Below are 18,953 nucleotides of genomic sequence, written 5' to 3' on the forward strand. Positions count from 1 at the left end.
CAATTTTTCAGATTTCAAAAAGGGCAACATGGACATTTTTAAAATGCTTTGAAAGGGAGGGAGCCAAGCCATTTTTCCAAAAGTGATAGAATACATGAACAGAAGTGACAGCGAAACGGGAACAAATTTTTTTCTTTCACATGTTCAGTTTCATGTAGTACACATAGGTAGACGTTTGTACTTTAATACTTCTAAGTTTTGAGGAATTGTAATGCGATTTTTCTTCTGACGGGCCACTTGGGAAATTCTGTTTAACTTTTGGTATAATTGGTTCTAGTAGTAATGACTTATCGTTGCAGCAAATATTCTTATCAGCGACATATTCTGAGGGTTTATCTTACCTTTACTTTGGTGCCAAGGAACACGCATCTCTGTCTTAATGTCAATCTCATGGGCTTATGATTTTAAGAGTTTAGCAGTGGCTACCTTTATTTACTGAATCCCCTCAGGCATAGCTAGTGAATCTAAGTTAATATTATAATATTTTGTTCTAAAAGAACAATGAAAACCTGATTGACATATATATATATTCATGGTATAAATATTACTTGTCAGCCTATTATCACCATCGATGAGGTCCTTCCAGGAGGTGCAGCTGACAAAGATGGACGTCTTAACCCAGGAGATCAGATCTTAGCAGTGAGTCCAGATTTGTCATTATTCCTGTGTATGTTACGTACTTGTATTAATAACAGCCCTTGTTTTCATGACAATTTTTGAATTCCACATTTAGTGCCCTAGCTTGATCTACATGTGACCTGCTTACATGTATAACATATTGGTACTTTCAAGTTCATTTAAAAAAAAAATGTTTTTAAATATTTCCATGCCTGTTTTGATACCTTAGATGTAACTACATTGGAGTGATCCAATCATTAATCTAATTTGTCAGGTTAATGGAGTACAACTGAACAATGTCACGCATGGTGAGGCTCTGCAGGTCTTTCGTGACATTCCACCTCTGGTACCCATGATTGTATTTAGAGTGGAATCTGATGCCTCATCCACTGAAACCTGGGAAGAACTAATTATAGATCTAAGTAAGAGAGAAGGACAGGGGCTGGGTCTCAGCATCGTAGGCAAGAAGTAAGTATTTCATGTTTAATGTTTTAACTGAAAGACAGGGTAGAGGTCTCAACATTGTATGTGGGAAGTTAGTATTTCATGTTTAATGTAACTAAAGGACAGGGTAAAGGTCTCATCATTGTATGCAGGAGGTTAGTATTTCATGTTTAATGTAACCTAAAACACATGGGAGTGGTCACATCATTGTATGTGTGAAGTTAGTATTTCATGTTTAATGCAACTAATAGGCAGGGGATAGGTCTCATCATTGTATGTGGGAAGTTAGTATTTCATGTTTAATGTAACTAAAGGACAGGGTAAAGGTCTCATCATTGTATGTGGGAAGTTAGTATTTCATGTTTAATGTAACTAAAGGACAGGTTAGAGGTCTCATCATTGTATGCAGGAGGTTAGTATTTCATATTTAATGAAACCTAAAAGACATGGGAGTGGTCACATCATTGTATGTGTGAAGTTAGTATTTCATGTTTAATGCAACTAATAGGCAGGGGAGAGGTCTCATCATTGTATGTGGGAAGTTAGTATTTCATGTGTAATGTAATTAAAGGACAGGTTAGAGGTCTCATCATTGTATGTGGGAAGTTAGTATTTCATGTTTAATGTAACTGAAAGACATGGGAGGGGTCTCATCATTGTATGCGGGAAGTTAGTATTTCATGTTTAATGTAACTAAAGGACAGGTTAGAGGTCTCATCATTGTATGCAGGAGGTTTGTATTTCATGTTTAATGTAACCTAAAAGACATGGGAGTGGTCACATCATTGTATGTGTGAAGTTAGTATTTCATGTTTAATGCAACTAATAGGCAGGGGAGAGGTCTCATCATTGTATGTGGGAAGTTAGTATTTCATGTGTAATGTAACTAAAGGACAGGTTAGAGGTCTCATCACTGTAGGTGGGAAGTTAGTATTTCATGTTTAATGCAACTAGTAGGCAGGGGAGAGGTCTCAACACCTTATTCAAGAAGTTAGTATTTTATGTGTAGTGGCAGAGAAGGGTACTGGCTAGGTGTGCTTGTGAATTTTAATTTGTGGTCTTTAGCCTCACAAAAGTCATCTCTGTCACAGTGAAGTATGGAGCCCTTCATCTGTCACCGTCATTCATACCCAACTAGCCTTGTCCTAGTCAGTACTGGAGAAAATCTGAGGCTAGGAATCCTCAAGAAAGCCTCGTCTTTAGCTACCAGAGATGGGTTTACATTGTTTTGAGCAATTAGCCGCCAAATTTGTGATGAAAATATTTTGAATTTCAGGATGAAACCCCAGAGCCTCAGCAGCTTGTCTAGCTATGATCAATATCTGAGGAAAACTGGTGGCTTTCTCTCACAAACAAGACACAGTGTTCCCCCCACCCCCTCCCCCTCCCCCCAAAAAAAAAATTCACAATTTTGGTGAAAGAAGGGTCATTTACAACCTTTGGACTTGCCAAAGTTGCAAACATAGATGGCAGGTGCACAACACAAGGTTTCACTTCCCTACATAGGCAAGAAGTTAGTTTGTTTAATTGTAAGAGAAGGGCAAGGACTGCCTCTGAACATGCATTAAACTTCTTTTTTGTCTTCTTTTCTTTCTATTATTACTAATATCTTATGACCTCTTTGACCATTTGCAGTACTAAGTTTGATGCAAGTCTTCTCTGAAGTTTCCTAATGAACATCACTTGATTGTTGCCTTCTTCTCTCTCTTCAAGGGATGACCGAGGTGTGTTCATATCAGATATTGTCATAGGTGGGACTGCATTCAGGGACGGCAGGCTCAGGAGAGGAGATCGTCTACTAGCGATCGACGATCAGGATGTGGTCAACGCCAGCAAGGACCAGGTGGCTCCCATGCTAAGGGTAAGATATATCATAATGTTCATGAGCAATAAACAAGCAGAAAGAGTTAAATATTTTATCATGATAGAATAAGGTCTTGTCAGAAGGTATTTGTGATTTTTGTGGTTGACTGAGGATTAAATACGTTAACCTAAATGGAGCCAAAAGAGAGGATGGAAACATGGAATATGTAGTTGGTTCAACTGGAATGTTGCCATAATCTCTTGGGATCTTTCAAGCTAAATGACTCACTAGCTAATCTCTTAATCTGGCTAGCTAATCTCTTAATTGCACTGTCTAATCTGGCTAGCTAATATCGTAGCTGCACTGTCTAATCTAGCTAGCTAATCTTGTATCTGCACTGTCCAAAGTAAAGTCAAGCTATTTGACTTTGAACTAGTATGTGTACTTAAGGATAGATGTTTCATTTACATGTGAAATAATGTTCAGAAGTGGATCATAACTCAATCGTTTACTTCCTGATATTTCTGTCAGTGTGTTTAACCTAGTGCTTGTTGTTTGTTATTCAGAGTGCAGTTGGTACTGTAGTACTGAAGGTGGGCAGACTTACGGCAGATGCAGCTGCAGAAGCACTAACAGGAGTGAGCCCTCTATTGGACGAAGCTGGAACCCAGAAAGAAGGTACTAGTTAAAAACAAAAAGACTTGGGTTAACAGCGCTGTGTTAATGTTAAACTGATTCTTTATATGTCACAGTGGTATCCACAATATATACAAACGATACAAACCTATACAAACCACATATACCAAACCATATATATACCATATATACAAAACCATACATACAAACTATGACCTTGGTCGTTGTAATGTTTTTTAATGCGATGTGAAATGATAACCTGTGGTCGAGTCTAATAGCAAATATCACATGTTGAACCAAGACATTATCAACATGAGTTAGATGTCATTGTTGGGAATGTTAAATTATCTATTATTCCAAGAGCAGACTAAATTAATAAATCTTTAAGATAAGTTAACAGTCTTAGAGACTGGGTAACAGATGAATTTGTAGTATTCATTGTGTTTCTGTAAAATGTTCTAATATGAAGGGTTTTTATTATTGTTATTATCATGTATCACATATTGTGTCTTGGTCATTTTTCTTGTGGGATCTCTCTTTATAACTCTTAGAGTCATTACTCTCGGAATTGATGAATGACCCTCAGCTTGACCCTGCTGGAGGAGAGTCAGGTTACAGCCAGGATGAGGAAGAGGAGGAAGAGGAAGTCCATGACCCAGGGTAGGTACATCAGAGGATGGTATAGTTCATATTAAAAATAGGGAATCACCCAGGGTAGGTACATCAGAGGATGGTATAGGTCATTAACAATAGGGAATCACCCAGGGTAGGTACATCAGAGGATGGTATAGTTCATATTAACAATAGGGAATCACCCAGGGTAGGTACATCAGAGGATGGTATAGTTCATATTAACAATAGGGAATCACCCAGGGTAGGTACATCAGAGGATGGTATAGGTCATATTAACAATAGGGAATCACCCAGGGTAGGTACATCAGAGGATGGTATAGGTCATATTAACAATAGGGAATCACCCAGGATAGGTACATCAGAGGATGGTATAGGTCATATTAACAATAGGGAATCACCCAGGGTAGGTACATCAGAGGATGGTATAGGTCATATTAACAATAGGGAATCACCCAGGGTAGGTACATCAGAGGATGGTATAGGTCATATTAACAATAGGGAATCACCCAGGGTAGCTACATCAGAGGATGGTATAGGTCATATTCACAATAGGGAATCACCCAGGGTAGGTACATCAGAGGATGGTATAGGTCATATTAACAATATGGAATCACCCAGGGTAGGTACATCAGAGGATGGTATAGGTCATATTAACAATAGGGAATCACCCAGGGTAGGTACATCAGAGGATGGTATAGGTCATTAACAATAGGGAATCACCCAGGGTAGGTACATCAGAGGATGGTATAGTTCATATTAACAATAGGGAATCACCCAGGGTAGGTACATCAGAGGATGGTATAGTTCATATTAACAATAGGGAATCACCCAGGGTAGGTACATCAGAGGATGGTATAGTTCATATTAACAATAGGGAATCACCCAGGGTACTGCGTAGGTACATCAGAGGATGGTATAGTTCATATTAACAATAGGGAATCACCCAGGGTAGGTACATCAGAGGATGGTATAGTTCATATTAAAAATAGGGAATCACCCAGGGTAGGTACATCAGAGGATGGTATAGTTCATATTAACAATAGGGAATCACCCAGGGTACTGTAGGTACATCAGAGGATGGTATAGTTCATATTAACAATAGGGAATCACTCAGGGTAGGTACATCAGAGGATGGTATAGGTCATATTAACAATAGGGAATCACCCAGGGTAGGTACATCAGAGGATGGTATAGTTCATATTAACAATAGGGACTCACCCAGGGTAGGTACATCAGAGGATGGTATAGTTCATATTAACAATAGGGAATCACCCAGGGTAGGTACATCAGAGGATGGTATAGGTCATATTAGCAATAGGGAATCACCCAGGGTAGGTACATCAGAGGATGGTATAGTTCATATTAACAATAGGGAATCACCCAGGGTAGGTACATCAGAGGATGTATAGGTCATATTAACAATAGGGAATCTCCCAGGGTAGGTACATCAGAGGATGGTATAGTTCATATTAACAATAGGGACTCACCCTTGATCCAACTATGCACTCTTCTACAAAGTATTCCATCCAAATTCACTAAAGCTATGATCAGTAATCTGTAGTCAAGGCTTTTTAAATCTATAAACCATTCTACTCTCCTACATGAATGGTCAGAACCAACTGGCATAGACTTTAAACTTAACACAGGCTTATGATCAGTAATGATGGTACATTCATCAGATAACAAATAGCGTTTAAAACTGGCACAACTGACTTAATAATAGACCAACAGTTCATTGTCATAAGTGGACCATTTCCTTTCATTAGGTGGCAAGTTATAACTTGCATTTAGCTATTACTCTCTCAAACCAGGTTTGGTAGTCGAGTCTTTAATTTTATGACGAATTAGATTTGTTCTACCATGATTTTAACCACCACTACTAAAATCTTATCTATATTTTTCGAACAATGCTGCCACATTTTTACTTTTGTTCCGAAGATCAGAATCTGTAGAGTTGATATCAGGCCTTCACCTTGTTTTGAGGAATCATGTAGCCACAATATTACACTCTGAATTTGTATTAGTGACCGTTTCATTTATTCATGGTCCTTTTCAGAGCACCGATTCAAACAGTGGTCCTGGACCGAGGTCCCGATGGACTAGGCTTCAGTATTGTCGGGGGTTTTGGTAGCCCCCATGGAAACCTCCCAATCTACATAAAGACAGTCTTCGATCGAGGGGCCGCTGCCCAGAGCGGAGTCTTAAAACGAGGCGACCAAATTGTTGAAGTTAACGGCAAGAACTTATCAGGTGTTAGTCACAAGGAAGCTGTGAGTGTCTTGAAACAAGTCACTGGAAGAGTTGAACTGAAAGTCATTTCCCGTTAAAAGTCACAATTCAGCCAGCCATTAGCTGGATATTTTATCGTATTCATTATTTTTACTATAGTTTACATGTAAATTTCATTTTCTTTTTAAATTTCATTAAATTTCAATTAAATTTTTTTTTTAATCATTTTTAATTTTTGCTCACCATAATAGTGGAGAGATATTCAAATCACCTTTTTTTTAATGTTCTGTAAAGAGAATTTGTATTCAAAATGATATATGTACTCTGCTAGCATAATAAGATTCTAGGATGTAATTCAGACATAGAAAAACCACTCTAGTCTGTTAAGAAAAGTAGCACAAATATTTAAAGTCTGATGGTATCGAAGCCACAGGTCGCATCTAAAGTCAGACAACTAGTTTTTCTTTTATTGCTGACATATTTCTATGAAAGTTTTCTTTAAGAGTTCACTCATCAACTTGTACTCTGAATTTTTAAAATTGAAAAGTACACCGGTTTAGATTGAACCATTTTATATATTTACTCTCACCTTAACCTAAATTCAAGCATTTTACGTTTGTCAATTTTCTTAAAACACTACCAATCCAACTAAAACAGCAAAAACTGCTTGTGAGCCCTGTGTGTACTTTTTTTAAAAATTTTTCTTGGTAAATTGTTTTTCAATGATTCAACATGAGAGAAATTTCAATATTCATTTTAGCTCCAGATTTTGTTCTTACTTTTAAATTTTAATTGTTTATCTTAGACAATAGTAAATTTTCTTTCAAAAGTTTTGTTTTCTTTTTAACTATACAAATTAAAACCACATTTCAATTTAATTTCCATCAGGTTACATTCCAAACACAGTTTCAAATCTAATTAGGAGTGATTAGTATATATACATTTAATGCAAGATTTGATCTTCTTTGGCAGTCTATTTAACCTTGGACTCAAAATCTAGTATTCAAACCGAGGTCGCATTCCTTTGTGAGGTCACTCAAGTAATGTTGGAGGGTCGCCAAAAGTTCAGGAGCAATAAAGGCAGATGTTTGTCGGAAAAAAAAGTGTGAAATCTTGAACATACATTACTTCCAAAGTTGAAAAATATAACACCATTTTGCAACTAAGCATACGTAATCATGTAAAATGTCTCAAGGGAAGGGATTGCTTCCTCTGGCCAAAAAATCTATCACTGAAGGGTCATCAAGATGATGAAATTGAAACTTGGTGTCAACAAGGAAAGAACTGTTTAAATACCAGGAACCGCAGTGACACAGTAGTGATTCAAGTATGCTGAAAATAATTGTAGAAATTGAAACTCGGTGTCACAAAGGAAACAAATTTAAATACCTGGGACCGTACAGTATTGATTCAAGTATGCTGAAAATAATTGTAAACTGTTGCAGTAGTGGATATTGAAGCTTTTATAGAGACACATATTTTCGGCCATAAAACTATAGTATACTCATTTAATACCTGTCTTATCAAAATTGTTTTGTTAAATTGTCATTTTACACCAGCCTGTCTTTCTTTTAATGATTCAATCTGTAAACCTGCCTGCTTTTGCTTGCTTTTAATAATAATATATGACATAATTCCTACATCTGCTACTTAGAATTTAAGGATAAAAGGAGCAGGGGTGTATTAGTTTGATGGATAATTTACAATGAATTCACTATAAAGACCTTTTAAGCTTATTTAAACGACCCACTAAACCTTTTCAATTTCATTGAACGTTTGATTGACAGGTTTTGATGCTCAGTTGTTAATGTTGGTTTGTTTTTGTTTTCAATCGTGACTATTTCTGTTTGAGTTATGAACTTATCTGCTGGTATGAGACATTACTTTGATTAGAAAATTTACCTCGCCAAGGTCTCAGGTCTGTCTGATATAAAAGTAAAAACACCAGATCGTATTTTCTAACAAATGCAACGGTGTAATTTCCTCTACAGAACAACCTCCCACAAATGAGGTTAACAGACATGTCTCTTCAACCCAAAATTTGGCCAAATCTGCATGTTTTCTATCAATTTCATACCAGCAATCAATACAGTTATGGCTATTGAAATCAGTCCAGCACAACAGCTATCATGTAGACTTGTGTTGAAAAAAAAAAATGATTTGAAATGTTAAGAATTAACTACTAGTCATATTATCCTTGTATCAACTTGGGCCTTAAAACCACAGGCATGAGTGATTTCAGTTGTGCAGATGACAAAGGGCATTGTGTGATTAGTGTTAACTTTCTTAGGTCCTATGCATGGATTACCAGTGAAAAATAAATGGTGACACTGTTGGCAACAATCTTGCTTCAAAGACCGTCTCTCTTTCATGGCATATCATTCACACTAACACATACCTGGTGTGAGGTTAAATTTGCTAACCACGCTTGCAAGTTATTCTTGAATGATAACGTGAGCTGTCTGACACACTTAACTGCCTTTTATCAATCAAGTGTCTTAAAAGACAAATATTTTATTCATGGTGCTGTAAATGAGCAGGTGTTAACTTTATGATGTAATTGTGTAGAGAATTTCAAGTCGTGAATGAAATAGTTGATCTAGGGTTGGTCACCGCCATATTAAGATTTTAGTGATCATGTATCTCGCTATATGACCCATCTGTGAAACTCTGCAGTTACTGAATTCCATAACATGTCTCAAAAATAAAGTGAAATGTTATATACTTTATATCTATTTTGTTATTATTTGCAAACATTGAACTATTGTCTTAAAGACTATCAAAGAAGAATAACAAAGTTTTAAAGTATCAAAGTTTCAGCATTCCTTCCTGAGAAGCATTCCTTGGTTTGAAGATAATAGTAATCATGATGGTGTTAGTGTGTGTTCATGTCCGTTTGTTTTGCTATCTGACCGAGGACTTGCACAAAAGAATTTCAGGTCCTCGGTTGTGATTTCTAAAGAATCACCACGTCCTCGGAGGAATTCTATTGTATGGGGTATTGTTAAGGTTAGGGTACGTGGATTTGAACAATGGAACATACAATAGGGTCGTCGTTCTGAATGTAATACAAACATGCGTGTTTGCATGTGTGTAAGTTAGATCCTTTAAAAACAAGATAACTGAAAAAAATGTACTGATGGCTGAAGGCAATGTCTGGTATGTGGCTTTGTCTCAGAGAATGTAAAGAACCCTATTGAAAATGGTGGTAAATTATTGCACGTCATCATGATTACATTTAAGTTCAAAAATTGAAAAAACTAAAAAAGAAGAAGCAATTTATCTGTGTTTAACCAACACTTTAATACAGAGAGTGCTGTTGACAATCATCACTGTGTGTGTTACAACACTGTTATTCCTTTTACAGTCTTAATAACATAATTATAAGCTCCTTAATTAGTATTATGTAGAGTAATCTATCTGTAAAGCATATATACACACAGTTGCTAAATGTCAAGTACATTCTGAAATTCAGCGGATAAATTGTGTCCATTCTTACATTTGGAAAGAATATTTAAATATGACATTTAAGAACAAGAATGGCTAGGTGATATTAACAGTAACTCTCAAGCAAAGTTTATAGAAGGTACAGAGAAAAACTTGAGTTTGCAACTTATGTGACTAATTTAAATTTCCCCCAAATTCCTCTATGTGAATAGTGATCTCCCAATTGTACAAGGAAGGTTCACAAACATTGATTTCCATGAAAGATTTGTGTGACTTATGTGACCAAAATTCCGTAGGAGAAGAATTTCCTTACATTTTTTACTGTCCTTTTCAGTCAATAGGATTGAGTTCTTTAAACCATATTTTCGGAAAAGACCCAGTTCTATTAAAATAAAACATTTGTTTAAATCATCAGATAAAAATGTCCTTGTAAATCGAAATGAATTTTGTAGTAAAATTCTAAAAACTTTTGTCTCTTAAGGAAGTTTGTTTCTCTTAACAGTCTCTGGTGCCATGTACACTTGAGACTTTCCCAAAGTCTGAGTTATTACAAATTAGTGGACTAACTATACATACGTGGAATTCAAATTGAAGTTGAATTGATATGATGTCGTTAACGATATTGTTCCATGAACAGAGAATATGGTGATCACTTTTCAAAATTTAGTTGCCCCATACATTGCTATACCAATTTCTCATGGTTTTCCTAAATTAGAAATTGGACGAATTTTTGGATAATCATTGGACACAGCATTTGAAGGATTATAGGTCTGACCATTAGTGACAGCAGTAAGTGACTTGAGGCGTGTAACTAATAACTCCATATATCCTGTCAAAGCATGATACAAATGCCCATTTAGAAAATTCAGAAAAGTATTGAAAAGATATTCTGATAGCTGAAGTTTATTATTTGACAATATTGCTTGGGATTTGTTGTTGCATCTTTAGGTGAAAACCACATCCTAATAGCATTGCATAGTGTTGTGATCCCCCAAAAAGTTGAATGTTGATTTCAGTGATTCATTACAAAAGTTGACCTGCATTTTTAATTGATTGGGAGCTAATGTTGACCATTAATTGTAAACTGTGCCGTTTTTTAGGGTAATCTTTGCAACAGGCCTTTCATATTCTTCTAGGTAAACTTGGGGTAAAGGGCTTCATTAGCTGTTCTTTCATTTATTTGCCAGATTTCCTTAGACAATAGAGGTCAATAGAGGTCAGTAGAGGTCAGTAGAGGTCAGTCCAACTGGCAATGTTATTATGTTCATGTCCAAATTTGAGCAGCAACATGCAAATTCAAGAGGTAAAAGTGATCGATACAAGTTGCTAAAAAAAAGGAGCTACCATGCACGTACCCTTGTACTCAAAAGTCAAAACGGTTTACTCGATCAACTGAAATGCCTTTAACCAGCCTAGAAACGTTTCTCAAAAATTCTTCTATTTGCTGACCCTAATAGATCAAAGTGCAATGATAGAGTGCTAAAATGGTGCTCAGAGAAACTGAATCTATATATTCCAAAGAATTTCTCTCAAATTTGATTCAATCGAACTTGCAGTCTGCATTTTGTATTTGTTGTCACGTGACACAACTTTACACCACCTTTGTGTATTTCACAATAAACTGACAACCCGTAGAGGCGTTGAAGCATGACTTATAAAGGTCAAATTGAATTCACATTCTTATTCAGTTTGAACTTCCTTAAATGGAGTTGACGAGTTAAGTGCAAGAACGACGGAAAAAAAGTAGTCGGACAAGTTACGTTTCTTATCACAAATATTATCGTTGCAGACGACAGGTAGACGACAGACTTACAGACGAACGTACTGCATACGCACTGCAGACGACAGACGCACTGCAGACGACAGACGTTGAGAAGTAAAACGCCTACTTACGGTATCATGTATACTATTACTAACTTCGAAGTTAGGCCGAAGGCGGGTTTCATTTTGATCGTACTCTTGGTTTGCAATACAGTGCAAACAAGCAGATCTCAAGGTACTAAGTTACACGATCTTAGCAGTGCTGCTTTAGTTCTAGTACAAGGCGTTGCCTAGGCCTATACATTCCTAGTAAGCCTACTAAATATTATAATTAAGCTGATATAACTAATTAGGCCAAGGCAAGCCTAACATTAGCCTAGTCTATTGTGACGTTAGTATTTGTAGTTGCCTCATGTATTTGTATGAGCCTCATGTATAAAGACGGTTGACCATACACTACAGTTAAACATTTAGCTGAATGTTAGAAAAGTTGAAATTTGAGTATTTTCTCTCAAACAATCAAGCCGGAGCACACATATAGCTTATCAGGACTAGGCTATGAATACTCAATGTACATATTAAGACATGAGAATTAGAAGCAGACAACATCGTTCATCATTCCTTAGCAACAAGTCTCCTTGCTTTTCTGCACATAAACAATTGCATAACATAGGAGTGACTGATGTATGCAAACTACACTACTCTGACAGTAGATGTTTGCATAGCATCCAGGATCAAGTAAACTCATGATCTTAACATCATTGTCATCCTAACCTAAGCAATTTATACCCCCAGGTTTAATATATAGCTGCTTGTTGTAGTGGTCTTCTTTTGTCAACAAAACTTGTATTGCTTCGAATTGACAAAGGGTGAAATAATCACATGACGTTCGATGGTAGGTGCATTTTTCTATGGTGGAGCGAGATTTCCAGATCATGTGTAACAGGAGCTGGATATTTTATAGCCTAAGTTAGGCGGAGCAAACCAAACTTGATATCGCCAGAACCTTTCTGCAAAGCAATACCATTTACTGTTCTGGCTTGTGTTGGAATTTTACATATATCAGGTTTTCCTGGTTTGTGTTTTTAGCCATCCAAGAAAAAATATATATATGCACTAGCTGTACTTCTAACTGTATCAATTTTAGAAGTAAGATGAATAGCTCAATATTTAATAGCGAAGTGAAAGCGGCAAATATTATGTGTTTTTTCGCTGTCAAGATGGATTATGTATTTTGTTCTAATTTTTTAACTGGGAGTCAATCTTTATTTTACCAAAAAGAGACCATTAATGCAAATGAATGCCACCAAGGCACTTTCTCTAATGCAAAATTAATGTTCAACATTAATATTGGGATTCATTTTTGAGAGATAGTTGTCAGTGGAGGTTGAATTTGTTTGAGTAAAAGTCATTATTAATCCAATGTTAAAGTAAGTTTTGAACTTAAGTATACCTTAATTTGATGATCCTCAGGAATAAAGCTCAAAGATTCACAGATTTGATAGTGAATACAATGGAGTGGGTATACTTTCTCAAAAGTGATATGGCTATGTACGTGTTACTCCAAGTTGAGCACAGGAAGGTAAATTGTCAATTTAGTAACAGCTAGCCCTTCAATAGCTCTGATCTTGCATTGAGATTTACATCAGCTGTTAACTAATTAAAATGGAACCATTTTTAAGTGGTTGGGCTCATTAGCTTGCTCATTAGAACCTTAGACCCTTCCCCCAGGCCATTATTAGGAAAGACGCTCTGGGGAAATTATACCCAGAGTCCTATCAGCTATTCATGTCCAGGCGCATAGCCAAGAAGGGGGCGAAGAGGGCAACCAACCCCCACCCTTGAGCTTAATCAAGATGAAAGATAGGTGTCCATGCATGTTGTTTGCACTTTGCAAAAGTTTGATTGGCCCAGATATAAGAACTGGAGGAATTTATAATACAGCAGTATTGTCACCCAAACTTTTCAAAGTGAAAGACAATTTTTCTCACATCAAGATTACAAGTCAATTTCTGTTAAGTTAAGTCACATGATTTTAAACAACTTACAGTATAAAGTCATACTCTGATAAATTACTATAAATGACAGTAAACCACTTAGGTTCAACAAGGCAGCTTTTTAAAGTGATAACTGGCTGGTGGATCACTTTGAGGTGAGTAAATTTTGCAAGAGTAGTTTTCTAGAGTGGACAGCAACTGAACTGATTGTAAAACTTCTTCCAGTACGTACCTCACGTCAAAACAGACTATGAAAATAATAATAATAATAAAATAGTACCTATATAGCGCGTTCATTAGCAACGCTGCTTGAAGCGCAATACAGGAATGTGACATTTCTTTCATTAAAATCATCAATTACAGTGTTCTTTTCAGACCACATATACTAACATACAGCCCACATTAAGTAATCTTGTTTCATCAGGGGCTTGCCACTGGTATTAACATGTACAGTATATACCCCACCTTGTACAGCAATAGACCAATAATACATACTGTAACTCAGCATAACTACACATACAGTATTAGCTTCTTTTCTTTTTGCCATATTGTTTGTGATATACCATTTTACACTCATATTTTTAAGTTACATTAATACTGAGGTAGTTACTACCATATTGAAGTATGCTAGAATATATGCTATTAAAACAAGTTGTATCTCCCTTTGACAGTGAAAGACTAAGCTACTGTATGTGGAAAACAAAACAAATTGAATATTTGTTTCAATTGTGCATTGCACTTATTTGCATTGTTTTGTTAAGAAGTTTGTGAAAGTTTGTGAAATTTTTGAAGTTTGTGAAAGTTTGTATCAATATATTGACAAATCAAGTCATAAGTCAAAACAGTGTTACTCAAATCTGACTCTAGTCCATGTCAATGACTCAAGTTACCACTGTTAGACAGAGATTAAATAATAATGAAGACTGGCAGTTTGTAGACCTGAAATGTAAGCTAATTGAGCCCAACATGCTATAATGCATCAATCAATGCAACTCAAGAGGAGAAATTGTAGAGTACCCTCGCAATATGTGCTGAATGTGTCACTTTTGTGTTTATTACCTAGCTAGATAACGGCACAGTAGCAGACATGAGATTATATGAACCATGTCATCAGAATGACCGGTACCTTTACGTGTCATATTTGACATGTACTGTAGATCTATCAACCTTACTGTGTACAAAACCTTACTGTTTTCATGGAAGGTCAAAGGTCAACATACAGAACGGTACCGTAAACCTCTGAAGGAAAAGGTTGATAAAATTCATTCGCAGGTCCAAATGAGTGCAAGAACCTTTAGACTGATCATGTGAAGTCAGTAACTGCCAAACTGGGCATCATGTCTGCAGTGCTATGTACAGTACATTTAATATTCCCATAAGATGTGAAGGAATCATGTACCATTTCAAAATTGTCTCTCTCTTTATGTATTTCAATTCAGATGTCAACAGTTCAAAAGTCTGTAAGCCTTGTAATAGTGTGGTTTTGCTCCATGCTTTGTACTGTACAGTATCTACCTTCAATAGTGAGCGGAGAACTTCAATGGTCCTTTGAGGTCAACAACATGAAGTCCTCTTTTATTCGGCTAATCTCAACACAGCACAGTGTGCAGTGCTCTCACAGCAATTTCGGAGAGTGAAAACTGCAACGCTTCCTGTGCGTATACAACAGCATTTATTTATCTGACAACGGGCCGTTTATAAGGCAAAAAGCAATATGTCTTGTATGAATTATATACAGTATATTCCACAGACCTTAGTTCAATCTTAGTGAGTACAAGGGCACTTTACACCACCTTTGTGTATTTCATGGTTAACAAACTGACAAAACCATGATGGTGTTAAAGCATGACTTATGAAGGTCACATTGAATTCACTCCCTTATTCAGTTTGAACTTCCTCAAAATGGTGTTGACGAGTATAGTGCAAGAACGGCTTTTGTGTGATAAAAAGTAGTCAGACATGTTATGTTTTAAGTTAGCTATCACAAATATTATCATTGCAAATGACCATGGGCGTCGATTTGTTTCAAATATTGGGAGGGACATTTGCTTGGTTGCAGGCATGCAGCAACTTTCATCCCCAAAATTGTTCGCACGCTTCGTGATATTTTGACGTATATATTCTGAATATATATATTTTGTATATATATTTTGTATATATATATATATATATCTATATTTATATATAGCCTAGCTATATATATATATATATATATATATATATATATATATATATGTATATATATCTATATATATATATATATATATATATATATATATATATATATATATATATATATATATATATATATTATAATTCGATTTGGTGTTTTGTTTTAATATCAAAACATGCAGTATTAACATTTTGTTCAGTCATCACTATTACAATTCGAACATCGACTGACCTTGAATATAATATGCCTAGTCACATGTAACATTTCGAAGTCAAATCATTGCACATGCGCAGACCCCAAAAGATATAGTTCTTATGGAAAAGAAACAAGTACATGCATAGAATAAACTGGATAGACAGGCATTCCAAATACTCCTTTCTTCTCCTGCTGATGATAGTTGGCTTTATAACCTCAAGAGTGTGAATGAAAACCACCATCTATTAATTTTTCAATTTGGACTGTTAAACTTTTTCTCCTGGACATTTTGCGAAGAAGCACAGACTTCTTTGAAGTCGACACTAATTTGTCAAAGCCGACATTTCGATGGTTTACAGTAGGACACTTTCTGACCCTTTGCTACACTTTGCAAGGTTTTCAGACGTATGGAAAGACAAAAGCTTTAGCCCAAACTCTACGTGGCAATTAATACTGTACTTATTTCAACCATTGTTGATAATCACTTCAAACTGTTTTAAGAGTAAAAGCTTACACAACTAATATTACATTAGTATACAGTACATTAGTATAGATAGTAACTCCCTAAACCTTACCGTGGAACCTAATTTGATTGAGAATTATGCCATTTGTTGTGCATCTGGAAGATGAAAGTTGTCGATATAATTGTATTTTACTTAATTCTCCTGTTAATTGTAGATTTCACACTGCTTTAATTTTGCATCATTACTGTTTTATCTTTCACTGTACAGTATTTGTAACAGTATTTGCATAATCTGTTTTCCTTTTATTTAGGCTGTACAGACATAACATGTCAGTATGGAGGGACCTGCTCGAATGATGTATGTATCTGTCCACCTGGACTTACAGGACCGACATGTACCAATGGTAAGTAAGATACAGTTGTGACAAGGAGTCTTTGTTTACTCAAATATAACTGAAATTGATTTCATACTAGAATGTACTGTGTTAGCAGTTAAACGTTTTATAGATGTTTTTTTAGATGGCATGGTTGTACTTTGTCTATAATATAATAGAAACATTTTGTGGCTTCTTATATGTACCAGCTTTGTACACGAAAGAAATTAGTTGCAAAAGTATATGAAAGTATGTGTACAGTAGGTAGATTACTTCTGCTATTCCATTTCTATCAAGAGCTAACAATGTATATATTGCAGGTCAGCACTGTGTCAGGCAGGAAAATACTAATATGCACATAATCATACATGTACTAAATTCTTTTAATATTCTAATAAAATCATTGCATCAAAAAGAGATCATCAATCCAGCAAGAAACAGTCACTGTTATTTAACCACCATGGAAGGTAAAATAGAAAAATTATTAATAAGTAGGGGAGAGGGGGGGTGGGGTGGAGAGGACGAGCAAGGATTTTGTCAATGCTTTCATCATCAGATGCAACATTCAGTGTCTGGATCAAGATTAATATGTGCGTTGATTGAATAAAGTTAAACTTTTATTCTCTGTGTAAGGGTGTTTGCCACTGAAAATAAATGTTTTTCTTGATCAGAGAACTCTGGGTTTGGTGTGAGGACCAAACACAGAGCAAGACACATAAAAAATAGAAAACTCAACTGAATTGGATCAAAAGAAATTATAATTATGAATAACAAACAATATACAGTATAGCTGATCTGGGCCCAGTCAAAGAATTAAATAAAACAACTTACAGTAGTGAGGTGTACACCCAAAAGTAAAGTAAATACACTTAATTTATAAATCTGTTCTGGTGAGTTGGCGTGCTGGTGACATCAGGTACAGGTCTTCCACGACATCAGATACAGTATTCCACGACATCAGTAAAGAGTTGAACAGATAAATGGTATAATGTCCGATCCCAACAAAATAATGTCCTTTAATTAATGAGCAATAGAGTCCCAGGCTATCCTCCAGTAAAATAATGTCCTTTGTGGTAAAATAATGTCAGTTATAACAAATGGTGTCCCGGAATATTCTTTATGGTAAAATAATATCCTCTAAGTAAATAATATTCTTTATAGTAAATAGTGTCCCAGACTGTCAGGTGAATATGACTCCTTCCATAAAATAATAAGGACTACAGTAACTTGATTTGTAAATTAAGATTTAGAACAAACTATCCAGCAATAAAACTATATATCTCCTCTTGTGCAACTGTCTTGCTCCAATACTTGTGGCCAACTGCCTAACTCCCTATACTGTACCCTCAAAACTCCCTTTGTTCCTATAATATATATACACAGACCCCATTTCCTGTGAGGGCTAATTTCCAGGAAGAACAAAGATAGTTGCTTAGCAACCCAGAAGGAGAGATTTTAATCCCCCTTTTCACTACCACAAGACAACATACAAATATACTGTACAACTGTATAGACCTCTGTACAGTGAGCAGTGCACAGATAAACAAGTAAAACTATGGTACAAAAGAAAACTTTATGTAAGAGCTGACCATCTTACATCTCCCTCCTGCTTAAAGTTGGCATACTTGACAACAACAACAAAATGAGCAATAAACTTACAGGTATGTACAAAAACATTTGGAGACTATACTCTCACTGAACACTGTAAGAGCAACAAAAAAATAATACAACTCAAAAGCAAACTAAAGAAATGAAATACTAGGTACAGCAACATACCAAATTAATCACTGATACAGTTTAATACACTATGCATGAAATAATCTTGAGATTTTGCAACTTCTAACCCATGTTCTAACCACGAAGACTTGATGGTAATGGGGGTCAACACACAATGCAATGTATTTATGCCATTATTTTGTAATGGGGATAACCCTCTTAACCGTCTAGATTCCCTAACAGGCTGCAAATCATATTCCCTAGGAGGAGTGGAGGTTCGGGTGTGGTTTGGTTTTGATCGGTCATTATTTCCCATAACTTCAGGTTCAGGTAGGACTTCTTCATCATGTGTATGATTATGTTCCGGGATAACTGGTGGCTCCAAGATGGGGATTGCGATTAGAGGGGTGACCTCTTCCTCTGGTGCAGACAACGGTTCATTGGTGGGTTCCGCTACTTCATC

The 18,953-nt window shown here is 35.9% G+C and overlaps 1 protein-coding gene across 1 annotated transcript in view; it reads left to right on the forward strand.

Moving 5' to 3' along the window:
- Positions 1-9,089, forward strand: part of LOC139978060 (multiple PDZ domain protein-like) — a 53,536-nt gene extending 44,447 nt beyond the window's left edge. Inside the window, exons 32-37 of the mRNA XM_071988014.1 lie at positions 556-639; positions 893-1,086; positions 2,776-2,923; positions 3,433-3,544; positions 4,054-4,162; positions 6,192-9,089. Coding sequence (XP_071844115.1) covers positions 556-639; positions 893-1,086; positions 2,776-2,923; positions 3,433-3,544; positions 4,054-4,162; positions 6,192-6,462 — 918 coding nt within the window. The 3' untranslated portion in view covers positions 6,463-9,089. The remainder of the gene's footprint in view (positions 1-555; positions 640-892; positions 1,087-2,775; positions 2,924-3,432; positions 3,545-4,053; positions 4,163-6,191) is intronic.
- The last annotated feature ends 9,864 nt before the right edge of the window (positions 9,090-18,953 follow it).

This window comes from Apostichopus japonicus, chromosome 2 (assembly GCF_037975245.1).
Source record: "Apostichopus japonicus isolate 1M-3 chromosome 2, ASM3797524v1, whole genome shotgun sequence".
Taxonomy (NCBI): Eukaryota; Metazoa; Echinodermata; class Holothuroidea; order Aspidochirotida; family Stichopodidae; genus Apostichopus; species Apostichopus japonicus.